This window comes from Cloeon dipterum, chromosome X (genome assembly GCF_949628265.1).
Source record: "Cloeon dipterum chromosome X, ieCloDipt1.1, whole genome shotgun sequence".
In the NCBI taxonomy this organism is placed as follows: domain Eukaryota; kingdom Metazoa; phylum Arthropoda; class Insecta; order Ephemeroptera; family Baetidae; genus Cloeon; species Cloeon dipterum.
The window spans coordinates 30,582,367-30,599,546 of NC_088790.1; the positions used below are offsets into that span (position 1 = coordinate 30,582,367).

General features: G+C 39.1%; 2 protein-coding genes across 3 annotated transcripts in view; both read right to left on the bottom strand.

The window, feature by feature from the left end:
• spg (dedicator of cytokinesis spg) overlaps positions 1-10,886 on the bottom strand; it is a 69,801-nt gene extending 58,915 nt beyond the window's left edge. For both annotated transcript variants that reach the window (XM_065493013.1, XM_065493012.1), the window contains exon 1: positions 10,702-10,886. In XM_065493013.1, coding sequence (XP_065349085.1) covers positions 10,702-10,738 — 37 coding nt within the window. In that variant the 5' untranslated portion in view covers positions 10,739-10,886. The remainder of the gene's footprint in view (positions 1-10,701) is intronic.
• A 1,465-nt stretch (positions 10,887-12,351) lies between these two features.
• Positions 12,352-16,968, bottom strand: LOC135946244 (dihydrolipoyl dehydrogenase, mitochondrial). Its single transcript, XM_065494374.1, has 10 exons — positions 16,808-16,968; positions 16,491-16,640; positions 16,292-16,430; positions 15,890-16,236; positions 15,000-15,224; positions 14,585-14,721; positions 14,341-14,530; positions 13,106-13,243; positions 12,959-13,048; positions 12,352-12,778 (listed from the first exon to the last, which is right to left on the bottom strand). The coding sequence occupies exons 1-10, from the start codon at positions 16,847-16,849 to the stop codon at positions 12,713-12,715; spliced, it is 1,524 nt and encodes a 507-aa protein (XP_065350446.1). The 5' UTR covers positions 16,850-16,968; the 3' UTR covers positions 12,352-12,712.
• Positions 16,969-17,180: the final 212 nt, after the last annotated feature.

Consider the following 17,180-nt stretch of genomic DNA (forward strand, 5'->3'; position numbering starts at 1 on the left):
GCGAAATGCGAGTGTGCACCAGGGTGGAAATGCAATTTATATTTTTACACCCACTGCTCACCAGGATGCAAGGTTTTTGGAGAAATAATTAAATTCGTAGCTATATTCTACTTGTCATCGAGATAAGAGATCTTGCAAGAGGATTAATTTTAATTTAGCGGAGTTTTCGAGTGATAGTTAAACGGCTGTTATTTTTAGACTGTTTATGTGGAGCAAGATAATTTACTGGAACAACTAACTGACCAAAAATTAAAAATTTCATTTTTTTTCCAACATTGTCACTGTCAAATCTCGGGTTTTAGCCATCAGAATTGCAAAAACTGCATACCATTCGACTCGTCTCAACCTCCCCTAGATAGTCGATGGGTTTAGGGGATGATCGGTGATCGCCAACCAACCCCAATTTGCCTTAATCTCCAGTGTAAAAATTTAGCAAACATGCGATGAAATAATTTCAGATAAGTAGATCTTTTTGTCTTTAACCTTTTCCGCCCTCTGTAAGAGGGTAGTTTATTGGGGTGGAATTTTACTAGTTTAAAAGTTTCTATAAAAAACTTTGCTTAAATCGATTTTTATCGTTATTGAATTGCACGGGGTTGAAGGGGATGAGGGTTGACCACCTCTAAAACCATTTGTCTATCTAGGGGAGGTCAAGACGAGTTGAACGGTATTCAATTTTTGCAATTCTCACAGTTAGAACTCGAGATTAGGTGATTACAATAGTGGCTAAAAAATTGAATGTTCGATTTTTGCAAATATTGTCATCGCTTAATCTCGGGTTCTGATTATCAGAATTGCAAAAACTGAATACCATTCGACTCGTCCCAACCTTATCTAGATAGAAAGTGGGTTTAGGGGATGATCGGTGATCCCCACCAACCCCAACATGTCTTGAAATCCAGGGTAAAAATTGATTTAGTAAAAATGCGATCAAAAATTTCTGGTTCTGATAATTACACCTTTTTGTCTTTAACCTTTTCACCCCTTATAAAGGGTGCAAGAGGGTAGTTTATAGGGATGGATTTTAACCAATTTACGAGCATTGATGAGTAAATAAGTTTGCTGAAATCGATTTTTATCGATATTTAAATGCATGGGGTGGAAGGGGATGAGGGTTGACCACCCTTAAAACCATTCGGCTATCTAGGGGAGGTTAAGACGAGTCGAACGGCATGCATTTTTTGCAATTCTGACAGTTAGAACTCGAGATTTGGAGAAGACAATATTAGAAAAAACATTCTTCTAATATTCCGGAAAATTTAATAAAAAGAAATTAATACCGCCCCTCCATTTCTCAACTTTTCTCATATCTTCCCCAAACAGAAAACACTGCCTGGAATGGGGATAAGGGCAATCCACTTAGCGTCCTTCCCGACATAATATCGCACAGCACGGAGCCACGCCTCGGCAAAAGGTGGCTTTGTAAGTAGCGTCATCAGCGCGGTGAAATATGCACATGCAGACACCGACGAGCCACCACGACGATGACGACGACGACAAGGGGAGATATTTGCGATTGGGTAGCAGCGTCTGCTCGCCAGGGGAGCCCCGGCGCAACCGCCCCCGGCCCCGAGCGCCGATGAAGGGCTGAATTATGCACGAGCTCGAGACGAAACGTCTGTGCCGCGCGAGCAGTGTGCGATTCCGGGAAACAAACCGCAGCAGCAACGCTAAGAACGCCGGTCGAGCAACAGTAAAAATAAATAAATACCAGCCGCGGCTCTTCTCGTTCATTGGGAACGTCAACAAAAGTGGAAGACCTGCGGCTAATTATCGGTTGCCGAGCTGCATTCTTTCAAATGAGGGTTTAAAACTTATAACTGGTTTTGCAGATGTTTCAAGAGCAAAAATTGGCAGGAAATTCACTGAAAAGAAAATATTGCAACTAAATCGTATTCTTTAATTTGTTTTGGTTGGCAATTTATGGTTTTTAAAAATAAAATTGGAGAATTTCCATACTATCCGCCGTTTTAGTTCAAAATTTGTAGAAAAATGAGGAAAAATATTTATTCAGGTTGACAAAAATCAGAGAAAACAGTTTTTTTCCAGACGCCTGCATAATGTGCTTTATAATCGACACAAAAGATCGTAAAATGCCGACGATAAGTGCTATGCGAAAAGTTTCGGCGCGTCAGCCCATTTGCCGGAATGAGTGGCGCGTTGGAGCTGATAAATTTTATGGGCAAATTAACGCGTATGCACGCTCTTTATATGATAAACACGATGCGGACGCCCGCAGCGATATATGCGAACGTGAGCATGAGCAAAGCGGGCGATGAGACTTACGCAATGTGTCATGTGTGAAATGTACGTGAAGGTGATGCGCCGAGCGAGCAAACAGGAAATGTAAAATATATACATACAAATCCGTATTGTGTTTGTTTGTTTGGTTGTTTCTAGAGATAAGGCAAACAGTTAAATAAATTTAATATGACTTGTGGATTGGTTTCAATATTTAATTCATTATTAAAATATTTAAATGAATTTAATTTATCATAAGAAATGAAAAGAATTGTTGTTTCTTTGATCTTTTTTCTGATTTTATTGTTTTGACATTGATGTATTTTAAAATACCCAGCACGGACACCTAATAGTATCGATTAAAAGAGTGAAAACGGATTTAGATTTTATTTTTTAAAAAAATATTGATAAAATGAACGATATAAATCAGTAATTTACATTTGCATCTTGTACAAGGCAAAATCCATCTTTTTTAATGTGAGTGAGATTTCCAGTCAATCTTCACCTTTTGAAAAAAAGCTATTCTCTAAAATATAAAATGGTGACAAGGTAAAATTTGGTATTTTTTCGGGTTGTAAAATTTCCTAATTAATTCCATGAAAAGACAGGAAACTGAAGAGCATCATCAAACGTCTTTTCTCAAACGAGTTTTGAATCGCTTCATTTATCTCATTTTACGAACGACGTTCTACCGCTCCGCTTGATTAAATTGCAAGCGAACTGGCGCAAACACGGTGGCAAGTGCATCACCGCCAGCAGCACAAAGAGCACACCGTTCGTTTCCTTTGCCGTCTGCCGGTCATACGCAGCTTAAATCCACCTTTCACGCGGCTAATTCGGAATTCCGTGTGCGCAGCCCGACAAAAGCACAAATTTGCACGCCGCCCGGGGTTTGCTTAATTGCTTGCACGTACCTTGGCAGCGCGGGCACGTGTTTGCGTGTGTGTGTATTCTGTTAATTCAGAAATGCGTGCGTTAAGGGCTCATCCGCGCCGTGAATTATTTCGCGCAATGCTTTCGAGCGGTCTCGAGTGCGTCTTTACACTCGAATTTGCCGTGTCGGGCGGTCTGCATAATGAGCGAGGGGGAGAGAGAGAGAGAGTAAGAGAGATTGGCTCGAACTTTTCCGGGGAGATGGCCGGCCGCCCTCTAAATATTCGTCTATGCCGGGAATTTTCATTACCACACGCGCACACAAGCGTCCGGGCTTTTCTCAACTCGTTTCAAACTTGCGTTTTTGGCGGTAGAACGGGGATTACGCGTGTTCGGAAGGGTTGCATGGTGCGGGGGGTGAGCGTTAAGTAACATTATGATTTGCTAAGTTTGCAAAATGTTGAAGCTGTAGAGTTCAAGATGTGCTTTTGCCAAAGGTCAAAGTTTAAAACCATGCACGCAGACGCCACTGCGGTGTTCATAGGGAATAAAATGGGAATTTTGGTGAGTTTTTGGCAGCGGGGGCAGATTCGGGCGACGCGCAGATAAAAAAATGGCGCGAAAAAATTGCCACGAGAAACTGCGCGAAAAGAAGCAAGTTTTGGTCAATATTGTGACATAATTTGCACTAATTGTGTCTTTTGGATCGTAAAAACAAACTCTTGACACTCGTACGGCAATCCAAAGAGAGCTTTTTCTTTCCCACATTCAGACGCCATCTTGCATCTGCGCCGTGCGAACCAATTTTATCGCACATCTGGCCCCCGTTTAATAAAATTTCATTTACAAATAAGGTTCTAATTTATTTTTTTAAATTATAGAATTAATGTCTTTATTGGAATAATTTTGTTTTAATTTTAAGAATTATTTTATATTCTTTTATGTAATGTATTTATATTTTTACTGGGCGCTAATGTGATTCCAGAACACATCAAAGATGCGATAATTCCCATTCCTATCAATAACTTCTGAATTATTATTACCACAATTTAACTTGTCCTGTTTGAATGATCCAAGCAATTCTATTTCTGGAACAAGCGGAGCAAATATTTGCGCCAACTTTAGAGTTGAAACATCTCTGTTTGCAATATCAATAAAAACAATGGAAACAATACATATTTTCTCTGTAAATGTCGGCAAACATGCACCATCAGCGTGTTTGCGAGGAACATGGTTGGAATGAGTAGAATAAAAATTGCCTTTTTCAATGCTTCCAAACAGAATGCTTTGTTTGCTCTTGTCATTGCCACAGTCATGACGTTGTTGAAAAAATTAAACGTCGCTGGTGTAATTTATTCAAATGGTTTTTCGAGCCTTATTTGAATGTAAACGACTCTTTTTCCAACAAGGATCAGATAAAATTCGCAAAAACAATCGAAAAATGGATGAAATAATATTACATTATCTTTAACATATTAAGTATAAAACTCATTAGTTCAACAGAAACCACTTAAAATTATTCAAATTGAACACTATTTTAATTTAACTATGGTGAAGAATTGAAATGTAAATTATTTTACAAAAATGATTGATTTAAATAAAAAATGCGATGCAGTGGTAAAAGGCGGTTTTTTTTCAATGTTCTCCAGTTTCAAGCAGGCATAGAACTCAGGAGTTGGCGCATATATTTGTTCCGCTTGTTCCAGAAATAGAATTGCTTTGGAAGTTTGGAGCATTCAAATAGTAAAAGTTAAATAATCTTGAAAACAGGTAAGGAACGTAACGTGTAATTAGTATTCTTATAAAGTTAGATATAAGCGTCCCGAATAATTTAAATACATTACAGAAGTTAATGAAAGATTTAATTACTAATAAAAGTTTAAAAATAAATAATTAATGCGATCAAAACATTTTAATGTGATAATTTTATCAAAAATGGAAAAAATTCATTTCTTGCGAAAGAAATTGGTAAAAACCAGTGGTGAATCAAATGCAACGCTGTAAATAATCTAGTTTACTAACAAGACGTATTTCGATCAATAATATTTCGATATTTTGCGCAAGAAAAGTAGCTTGTTCAGCAGAGCTTCGGACAACAAACATCCTTCATGGAGGATGCGCCAATAAATCATGCATTTGGTAGCCGCTGGCGCCGACGGCATCGGCAAATCGAGAGGGTGCAGCTGGGGAGAGGGTGCAGTGGCTGGCTGCTACTCGCGCGGCGCACATGAAGCTGCGTTCGCGTTCGCACGCACCCGAATAGCGAGCAGAGAGAGAGAGAGAGAGAGAGAGACAGCAGAGAGGCCGCCGCCGCTTTCGCTGCTCGCTTTCTCTCGGTGCTGCACTGAGGGGGGTGGATAAATATGGTGGTGCGGTGGGTGCCTCCCTACCCTACCCTACCCTACTCTATCGATTATTGTTGGCTCGGAATAAAAGACTCGCTGTGTGCACCCTCACTCACTCACTCACTCACCCGCTCGCTCTCTCCCGCCGAAAACGAAAGGTGCAAGCGGTGGTCCATCCTCATCCAAATCCTCTCTCTTCTCTGTTTCGTTTTTTGTGTCCCCGCCATTGTTGAAAAATAGCAATAAGGGTGGTTTGTTTTTATCAAGACGAAATTCGAATTATTTCTGAAAAAAACCAGTCCGTTAAATAAATTATGGTTTTTATTTTTCCTGGTCCGATGGTTGGCTGTGTTTCCGACTCGGCGTCGATCCAGGGGTGCATGTTGCACATTATCCACCGCCCTTTGGCGCAGGCCGACACATCCGCATCGAGCTAATCAAGGGGAATTAACTCCGCGGAGCGTGGGTGACGCCGCGCACCCCCCGGAAGAGCAGTCGCATTGTGTTGTAATCGCGCGCGTTCTTACAAACTCATTACTTTGAACTTGCTGGCAATAACAATCAAATTGTTCCTTTCTCCTGATCACAGAGAGCGTAAAGATGAGCCAGAACCACATTAGAGTCTTTGAATAAAAAGACGCTCAGTACGAAATCCTGAAATTAAATATTCCAACACCAACAGGAATGTTTTTAAAATAGCATTTTTTATGCTGCCAATCGGCTAAAGCGTAAAAACCCGTTATTTTCGCGATTTTTGGTTTAAAATGACCAATCAGAGAAGGGACTGGTCAGATCGAGACTGCAGCGCCACAGCGAAAGTCAGCACAACCAGGCTTGTCTCTTGACTCGATTCCGCAGGCTGTCGCTGAGGCGCTGCTGTCTCGATCTGGCCAATCAGAGCAATCCACTCTCTTCCCTGATTGGTCGCCGGAATTTTTGTGGTATTTTTCGCAAAGTTCAGACCGAAAACCGCTAAAAATTGATTTTCGGCTTGTGCTAAATTGTCGTCAAGCTTAAAATTGACCTATTTCTACCCTCAGAAAAATATTAGCAATGTTCTAGTGCAACTAAAAAATTCAAATTCGTTAAAAATCTTAATTTCAACCCCTATTTTCCCATTCTTCTCAAATTTAAATATTCAATTTTTATATTCACAAATTATTTTGCGAGTAAAATCCAAAATATTTCTGAGAAGTGAGCGAGGAATGGGTTGCTCTTTAAACAGACATGCCAGTATTAATATTATTTCAACCCTTCTACACGTGAAGGCAGGTTGAAATAGCTCCAGGCCTTTTTTGTGTGTTTGTGTAATGCTTATTTAGCGTGCAAAGGTGACGTCATTGGCTGATTTCGCCTAGAGCCATCATATTTAATTAGAAATTACAGATTAATCTCCATCTTTCCCGTCTTTAAAGCCTTTAAGACCAATTATACAGCTAATTACAATTAAAAGGCAATTTAGTAATAATTAAAATAATGTAACGGGATTGTGCGTGTCTTAATTGTTTTTCCTCTGAATGAGGTAAATAAAAAGGTTTGGTTAATGGCTTTGCGGTCACGTTTGCGGTTTTAAAAAACCACAAAAAGCTCTCGTATTGCGTGCAGCATAAATTGATTCAACATTTGATTTTCCGGGCGAGTCGCCGTCGCCCGCCCGACAAAACAGTTTTCCCATCATCTTTCCACCTTGCACCATTTATCAACGTCGGCCGACAGTATCACTTTTGCGGCTGCGAAGCTGTCAACTCGAATGTTCGTTCATTGAGCTGCAATTTGGCGCGTGCCACGTCTGTGATGCGTGCGCGGTCACCACTTCGCCTCCTTTTGTCCTTTTCTCGTCTCGAAATCTTTTTATATGGCCATCCGATTTTATTTCTCCCCGTAGAAAACAACAAAACACTAGAGTTGCGAAGCTGTCCCCGTGGACCGTAAAATTTATTTCTGAGTGCAGACCGAAAGGGCGGGGGCTAATTTTATATGTATTGTTTTCGGCTGTCTTCTTCATAAAATTTGAAAACTCTGATTTGCAAGATCCCTTCCGCATCGCTGGCAATAAGAAAGGATTTCGCTTGGCTAAGCTGGCTGGCAGCGAGCTGATTAAACATTATTAGCATGCGGCCCGGGCCTCACTCGAGAGAGCACAGTTTCGCTTTCAATTTTTTGCCCGGAAGAATGCGTCCTTTGATCAATCGTCTACACAACGAGATAAAAAGAAATCTCTCAGTGGATATGGCACTAATTTTGTAATTCGTCAAGCAAACTCGGTCGCGCGCGATTCTTGAAAAATTATTCAGCCTTTGAGCAAGCAGGTTGAATGAATTGTAAACAATACAAATGCCAATCTTATCACGTCCTGAGTTGACAAAACACAATGTAGCGGTTTCCTAATTAAGGACAGTCAGTTTAAGGGATGGAATTTAAATAATAAACATTCCAGCAGTCGTTTTTAATGCGTTTGTTCCATCAAATCTTGTTAAATCAAGTCGAAAAAAGCAAAATCTATAAATAAATATATTTAAGAAATAAAATAACTTTAAGTTTCAAAAACGCAAGACATAAATCAGACACAGGTTTTGAAAATTTTGTAAATTTATCTTACGCATATTCACGTTTAATTTCACTAGTTTCAAGTCCTCTGAAAGTAAAAAAACGAATCCAATCATAATATTAGTAATTTTCATGAATTTAAAGCCAAATTAGATTATTTTAAACGCTAAAAAAATGTTTTTTGCAGATTTACACGATCTCCAAGACGGTTTTAAATTGTTTCTAATTGAACAATTCGTGCTCACTTGACGGTTCTGTGACGTTTGAAAGGTCAGAAAACATTTTCACCGGTCTAAAATTAAATTTCTAAATTGACAAAATAAGGAAAATTGTTCTCTAATCATGATGAATAATTCCAGGCCTTCCAGGGTTGCAAAAAACCTTCAACATTCAACAAGAAAACAAATTTTCAGTTCAAAGGTTGATCGGCTTTGAACTGGAAAACCGCAAACGTTTCGACCTTTTGCACTTTCAGAAAAAATTGGTTACAAACACAATTCCAAACGTCTAAAAACTAAAAACCCGTGCAATCTCACGTGGAATAATTACTCTTATTGATTTATTTATTTATTTATTTCGAAATTGTTAACTTCCTTCAATTCTAAAAACATTTTTCTTTACGAAAATATTTGACCTGCACCGTCTCTCAAGGAGAAATAAACGATAAAACAATTTCCTAGCCACTGGATTAGACTTTTGAGCTGTGTTTACTCAGTTTTAGTATCGCTTCACACCTGCGTCAGCGAGGAAAATCGATGGTTCATGCTTGAGGACACGCACTAATGAAACGAATTCACAAATAAAAACATCGTGTGACTCATTCTCGAGAGCGGGGGAGCAGGAGCAACGGCTGTTTATTATAATTACATACACCGTGTGTCCAGGGGTGCACACCCTCTTCGGGTGAAACACGAGCCAATCAGTCAATGTGTCTTTCGGTCAGTCAAATATTTATTTATTAGAGCATCAGCTTTAAAAAAAAAAATGTTTTTATCCTGTTTATTTTCCTGCTCGTTCGTCGCCTATAATGAGATTGAGAGGAAGGAGATAATTAGAGAAGAGAACGGCCGCACAAGGGCAATTCCATTTTTTTGCACGGAGGGATGGCGAATTTTTCATCTTAAATTACATTCCATATGGTGAATGGGGAAGAAAAAATAATTCCTGTTCCTCAAAATCCTAGTCTTTCATGAAACCGACCTAAATATTCTATTAAAGGTTGTATTTAAACGGGTTTTTTTACCGATTTCTTGCGCAAAAAAATCATTTATTCCATTTTCCCAGTTGAAAATCTAAAATTTGCGGTTGGAATGATCAAAATTTCCTCTACTGTGCAGATTTTTTCTTTTAAATTGCCATTTTGCTGCCTCAATTTCTCCAAAAATTTATCTCTGACGATTTTTCAAGTCGAGGTCATGAGAAATTAATTAGAAATAAATTATTGCCTGCAAGAAACTGGCTCCAATTGAGCCAAAAATGCTTTTTTGTTTTTTAAATAAAATCCGGGGTTTATTTTAAACCGGAAGGTATTTTAAAATTATATATGCAATAAATTAATAAATTTAATTTAATTGACCAGTTGCATAAACCCTTTGTTTTTGAAGCCGCCAACAGATGGCGCAACCACAGACTTTCTTAAAAAATTTTGTTTTAAGCGGTTTTAAGGCATTTCCGCTGCGATTTCAGACTCAATCTAGCTATTTTGCTTTTTTTAATTCATTTGCTAATTTTTGACGTGCTGAAAACCAAAATCGGTTCAGCCATTCGCCGTTGAAACGTTGGAAAAGATTTTTTATTTCAAAAAATAGTTTTTCACGATTCTACGGCGATTGGCTGAACCGATTTTGGTTTTCAGCACGTCAAAAATTAGCAAATTAATTGAAGAATGCACAGTAGCTAGATTGAGTCTGAAATCGCAGCGGAAGTGCCTTAAAAGCGAAAGTCTACGGTGGCGCCATCTGTTGGCGGCTTCGGACACTTAGGGTTTATGCAACTGGTGAATTTATTCCTTAGAAAAAAAATCCGGACGCTATATTTTTATTAAAATTTTGAGATTGCGTTAAATTTTCCTGCGGTGCTGAATTCCCCATTTTTGTGCAAATAAATACTCTCTTGAAACGTGCTCTAAAAAGTTTGTTGCACCGAGTAAATAAAGAGTCGAGAACACGGTGTTGCGGGATGAGTTACCAATCCAATTAAAAACTTCGGATGGCCACGTCCAGTGTGGTCTTGGGGATAAAAAAAAAAGTAAATAAATTATCCTTTTCGTTCAATCAAGACTAGCCACTAGCCAGCGAGTGTCCCGAGACTCCCGAGAGTGAATCACGTCGTCTGCACGACGCACTACTTGTCCTCTCGGGAGACAAGAGCCGACAAATTGCCGTAGAGGTCAATGTTGAGCGGTCAACATCGTGGAATGCGTCAAAATTCAGTTTAATTTATATAAAAATTATTAATTTTTTTTAAATTTTTAGGGCGGATTTGGGGCTGAGCCGGCTTAATAATAATTGACAGGCGTCAGATCGATAACAAGCGCAATCCTCCCTTAAACCTGACCACATTATTCCCAACCCCCTGGATTAGGGGTGACAAATGCTGAAATTTTGGCCTCGGCGGTGTTATTTTGGCGTTTAATTCGAGTGGCGGGTGCACGCCTGCTCGTGGCCGCAAATTATTTCGGCCGATTGCTACTCACCAACGCCGTATTTCTTGTTCTTCGTGGGCACCCACATGTCAGCCGATGCTTCTTAATCCAATTGGCACGCACATTACACACGTTTAATTCTTAATGCAGCCGCAAATCACTGATTGACATCGCGCGACTTGGACCAGCCCGACCTGCCAGCCCGGACTTTGTATTTTCACTCGTCGCCGATTCCCACACAATGCAATGCTCACCCAGCAGCCAGCAGCGCCGGCGATTCATTGACGTTTTTCGCCTCCGCCGCCGCTCAACAGAGAGCACCACCGACGGGAACCTCCAATCGGAATGGATATACATAGTTTCCCGCGTTTCATTCTAGATGGAATTCCACATTCCGCCTACTGCAAATAAATAGTATTTTTTTCCTCAGATTTTTTGTAACGTAATTAAAAAAATATTATTAACTTATCTAATTAATTTTTTGATTAAAAGTTTTATAAATTATTGTACTTGATATTTAAAAAGATATTATTTGTTTTAAATTATATTTATGCTTTTTTATTTAATTCTAATAAATTTAAATTTATTTCAAAATTTAAACATAAACATTTAAATTAAACGAATAAGGGTTATTATTCCTTAACCATTCCATATTCAAAAGTAATGTTTGTCTCAACTGTGTCTTATTATCTTTGTCCAATGTTTAATAGCAAAAACTCTATTTGAAATATTTCAAAAATTAGATCACGTTCAGAGGGAACGAAATTAGGCGAAATAAAGATTTTTTATTTCAAGAAATTTGACTTTTCTTTGGCGCTGAATTTATTTACTGCGCTTGTAGAGATACAAATTGTGTCTAAATTTCACAAACAATTAATTTATGCACTATATATTACTTGCAAATTGTCAACAAAGCCTGCATTTTTCCGGAAAACCCCAAGGAATTGCTAAAAAAGCCCTGTTATTCCTGCAATTTTGCGTATTTTTATTGAATATCAAAACTTGTCATGATGGGCGATGATCAGAAATAAGGGTTTTGCAAAAAGGTCGGTAAAAAGCCACTGGTTTCGCACCAAGAGACCCTCATCGTAATTTTCCAAAATTCCTGAATTTTTGGCGCAAAATGTAACCCTTTTCGGATTTAAATTTGTAAAAATGCGGAAAACCAAAAACTGATTTTTCCAGCTGTAAATTTAGCGCAAAAAACAGTGGTGCATTTTTGTACAAAGCAAATTTGGCTTACCCTAGATGAAAATTATTATCATTTTCGTAGAAAATATTTTTACGTCAATATAAAAAAGTAAGGAGCGAGTTTATTTCTATTTAGATTTTTTCTAGTTTTCTTAACAGGTTTACGCATTATATTTCTAGATTTTAATTTTTGTAAAAATAGATTCTGATATTGTCTGATAACCCTTTTAAAATTAACTTTAAATTTAATTCAGAAAATAAATACCAAATATAATAATTATAAACAAATCAGAAGTATAATATATTAATATGTTTCAAAAATGTTTTTCCTCGCAAATTAAAAAAAATTAATCGCGACGAGGGAATGAGGTGAAGCGAAACAATAAAAATTATTTAATTTTTTGACAAATTTGAGAATATCTGAAATTTAACTGTTCCTTTTTCCACATTTGTTAATTTTAACATATCAACAATTAATAAGTGAGGTAATGTAAAATGAGAAAATTGCCATAAATTTAAATTTTTGATAACAATTTATTTTTTCATCATCCTTTCGTTAAATCTAACATAAAGTGTGTGATTTATGTTCTTACACATTTTGCCACTCTTCCAAATTTAAACAAAATGGTGCATTTCATTAAGTCGTTGAAAGGATCCACGGCAAGGTTCTCTTATTCTTGTTATTTACAGAGCTTTAAAACAAATATTGTCTACAACTGCGGATTGATGGAAATAAAAGTTTAGGTGGAACCCGGATGTGGCCATGCGCGGTCGAGAGAGAGAGTGAATGATCTAGGCAGTGGCTACTCCTGGCGAATGCACGCTGGTTAGCGAACGGAAATTAATTAATTTGTCGGCTGCTTGTCAATAATTAGAAGTTGATTGGCTTTCCGAAGTAGGCGGCCAGGTTCGCTTCTCTCAGCGCCTCGGAACAGGTCTGAAAAGAATAATTCCATGAGTTGATAGCCAATAAATACATTTCAAATCTAAAATTAAACAACTATTCGTTTTATTGAATTAATTTTTGAACTTTTTTTTAACTTTTTCCTTAGTTTACTCTTCTTCAAAAAATTTAATTTATCCCTTTTCGATTTGCAATTAAAATTAAAAAACTTACAGGATGGGCGTGGCAAACTCTGGCAATATCCTCGGCAGACGCTCCGTATTCCATGGCCAAGACAGCTTCATTGATCATTTCACCAGCTCCCTGGAATTGAACCGAGCCGACGTAAATCCAATATATAAAATAAAAGACAAAACTCACGGGTCCAATGATGTGGGCGCCCAAAAGACGGTCGGTCGCCTTGTCGGCGACAACCTTCACGAAGCCGTCAGTCTCGTTGTTGGTCTTGGCACGGCTGTTGGCGGCGAATGGGAACTTGCCAACTTTGTATTCAATGCCCTGAAGACACAAATATTACTAACGGTTAAAATTTAACATTTGATATTAATTTTCTCAGGTCGCGCAACCTGAGGAAGGTCTGCGAAAAGCAAGGGGGAAAAATCGTTGCCAAAATGTGCTTACAAGTACAGAAAAAGCATTAATTACTGTCCTGGGAGCGGATCTCAGGTCGCAGGGTACCCTGAAAAAGGTCGATAGGGTATGCCAGGTCAAAGCCCCGTTCAAGACCTGTGTAATGAGGGTTCGTGGTCACCGATCGGACAAACGGGTGAATTTTAAGAAAAATAAAACCAATTTTCACTGTGAACATTGGCGCGTTGAGAAGCAAAAAAAAAAACGAAAAAAAAATCATTTTAATTTTTCTAGGAGTGCAAAAAATCTGAAAATGGGTTTCCAGATTTGTGGTAGTCTTGCGCGTGCGATGGATTCGAAGAGAACCCATTATAGTCCCCCGTTCAGGAAAAATGGCGAATTTTCGATTTCCCATGCTAATCTTATGGAGGAAGTGCAAAAATCACGATTTTCAAAGTTAAAAATCTATCTCCTCCTAGAATTTTGATTGGATCGGCTCGTATTTTGTCTTAAAATCTTCCCAGATAAATTTTTCGTCCATTCAGAAGCCACTTTTTTCGTAATTTTGCCCTGGAATGAAGATATGGCTGGCGAAATTCATTGAAATTTTGTATATTTCGAAAATCAGGGCGAAAAAAAATCGCAGTAAATCGATGAATGGTTCAATTTTGAAAATTAGCACACAGGCGGACGCGCCTTACCGAGGGGAATCGATTGGTACCAAAATCAGCGCCGTTCGGCCCATAGGGCCCCGTCTAGGCCCCAAAAACCACAATTGGCAAGTGTCATAAATCGCGTTTTTTTACATTTCATGAATAAATCACTAAATGGAAGATTAAATAGAACGTTAAATTAATAATTAATTCAAAAAGTTAAATTTTACTAGCTTCAGTCTGCATATTTTAAGGAGATTTCTTTAATGATTTTACGAAACTAACTTTCAGCAGATTTCGATTTATTGTGGGTGCAAGTTCAAAGCCAGATCAGAATTGCGACTTATTATGGAGATTTTGGCTTTTACTCACATCACTCTTGAGGTCCTCCTCCGTGCGGCCAACCCAGGCGACTTCAGGATGCGTGTAGATGACCGAGGGGATGCAGTTGTAGTCAATGTGCACGGGGCCTCCAGCGATGCCCTCGACGCACACGATTCCTTCGTCCTCCGCCTTGTGGGCCAGCATTGGGCCGTGAATGCAGTCGCCAATGGCAAAGACACTAGACAAAATTATCAGGTTAATTACTATATTTTATGGGAATTTATTTTTATACTTGGGGATCACGGTCTGGAACCTGGAGTTGACGGGAACGCGTCCCTTTTCGTCGCGCTCGATTCCAATTTCCTCCAGGCCGAGGTTGTTGGTGTATGGCCTGCGACCGACGCACACAAGCAGAACATCACAATCCAGCTGAAATGTTTTGACTTTAGTAAGAAGTAAATTTTAAAAAGAAATGACAACAAATAAATACAAGAATTGGCCAAAAGCTGAATTTCTAAAGGAAATAAAATCCACAAACTTGCAAAATCTGCCATCTAAAGTAAAAATAATCATTTAAAAAAATATTTATAAGAAAATTTCATGTTATCCGTCTACTGGAAAGAAAAACAATGAATAAAATTCTATATTTTGCGATCCCTGACAGTAATAATTTCATAAAAATCAAATTATTTAAAATTTTGACATACCTCTTCCTTCTTTTCAGGGTCCTTGACGCTTTCGACGGAGACAAGCACCTTGCTGCCCTCCTTCCTGGCGCCGGTCACCTTGGTGTTCAGCTTGAACTTGAGTCCCTGCTTTGTGAGGATCCTCTGGAAGGTCTTGGAGACTTCTGCGTCGATGCCCAAACCTCCTATCGAGCCGAGGAACTCCACAGCGGTCACTTCGGCACCAAGACGAGACCAGACAGACCCCTAAAATAATAGATTAAAATTCAAAACAAGCACGAAAAAATACTTAAAATTATTTAAAAACAAAATTTAAAATGTTAATTACTCTGCGATGATTTTTAAAATTAATTTTCGAAGTTAACTTAAGAAATAACGAAATTTTTAAGAATTTCCTTGGAATCGACAGGCCATAAAATTACTTGAGCACAAAAATTGGCGGTGTTGGAGGCAGGCGGGGGCGGCAAAAGGGTCTTAGAGGCGTATAATTTTACAGCGAGTCTGATAAACTTCGTTTTCTTACTGTAAGACCCATAGCAGCCGAGTTAAAAAATTTTAAGTCCAAAAAACACGGTTCAAGACATTTCAAACTTTTGTTTTTGGGGCCCAGGCGGAGCCCTGTGGGGCGGACGGCGCAGATTTCTGTACCAATCAACGCCCCTTGATAAGGCGCGTCTGCCCGTGTTCAGTTTTTCAAAATTGGACCGTTTTTCGAATTTTCACGAATTTTTTTCGCCCAAATTTTCGAAAAAGTCGAAATTTCAAAAACAAAAATCACCGTGAGACGAATTTTTCAGGCCTCAAAGACAAAAATATACAGATATAATTAAAAAAAAATTATATTATTTTCTTCCACTGTCTTAAACCAAAAAAAATACATATTTAGTAAAATAAGGACAAAAAAATCATACCAATTCGAGGCCAATGACGCCAGCACCGATGAGAACGAGTTTTTCCGGGACTTTGGCGAGTTTCAAGGCTCCCGTGGAAGAAACAATGGTCTCCTCGTCCACCTCAATGCCAGGGAAAGGTGTGACTTCGGATCCTGTGGCGATCAGAATGTTCTTTGCGCGAACCACCTCGCTGGAGCCGTCCTCTTTCAGGGCAGTCACCTCGTTTGTGCCGGTGATCTTTCCGTGGCCACTCACCAAGCGAACCTTATTTTGCTTGAAAAGGTGGGCAATGCCGCCCGTCAGGGCTTTCACTGCCGTCGACTTGGCATCCATCATTTTCTCCAGATTCAAACTCAAGCCAGAAACTGAATAAAATAATTAATTAAAACAAATCAATTAAATAATTACAGACAGCCGTACTTTCAATTCCTCTGTTCTTCAGGTCGTTGGTGTGGGCCATGTGGTAGTAATAGGAATTATTAAGCAGGGCCTTGGAAGGGATGCAGCCGACGTTGAGACAGGTGCCGCCGAGGGTTGCATTTTTCTCAATGCAGACGGTCTGGACAAAATATTAATTTCAATAATTATTTAGATCAGACAACCAAAACAATAGGCTCACGTTTAGGCCGAGCTGGGCAGCTTTGATAGCGGCGACGTAACCTCCGGGTCCTGACCCGATGACGACCAAATCGGCCTCTTCGCCGCTCGAGTATGCCCTTCGCTGGGTGGACACCAGAGGGACCAGCCGACCGCACTGCTGGGGCGCCGTCTGCAAATGAGAATAATTCAAATCAAGCCAATCTAAACTCTAATTAAACGAGAATCAAATTCAGGCCGAAAAAAAATCAAAGTCAACCGGGTCAGCTGATCAAGAAAACTCATCTGGAGGTTGTCTCGCGGTGTTTCAGGCGCGAATTTTGCGGATTTTTCACTCACCCTGAGGGAGAGGCAGACGGTTTTCAAGAAGACCTGACTCATGTTGCAAATTTTTGGGAAAATCCGTCGAAAACCCTGCAAAAGTCGGCCTTGAGGTTCGCCTGCAAGGCAAAGGACGGTCGAAAATTATTTTCGAAGTGGCTGCCAACTTAATTCCAACGTGGCTGCCAACTGAAACATTGTTGCCCGTCGCGAATGGCGCGAACCGAATTGCTGCACGAATTTAATTCTTCTGATCTCTTGGATTTTGATGACAATGACCATCTAAAAATAATTCATTTGATTATGTATAAAGTCAATTCAATTTTTTTTACTGGTGTGTGGGCGTGTCTCGAAGGGAGACTAGATGGCAAGCGAGAAAAATGTATTAAAT

What these genes read in the sequence shown, in the direction of transcription:
- LOC135946244 (XM_065494374.1), bottom strand. Translation starts at nt 16,849, where the DNA reads ATGAGTCAGGTCTTCTTGAAAACCGTCTGCCTCTCCCTCAGG. An exon ending in GCGTCATTGGCCTCGAATTG is followed by an intron (nt 15,225 to 15,889) that starts GTATGATTTTTT and finishes CTATTATTTTAG; the next exon opens with GGGTCTGTCTGGTCTCGTCT. An exon ending in GAGTTTGCCACGCCCATCCT is followed by an intron (nt 12,779 to 12,958) that starts GTAAGTTTTTTA and finishes TATTCTTTTCAG; the next exon opens with ACCTGTTCCGAGGCGCTGAG.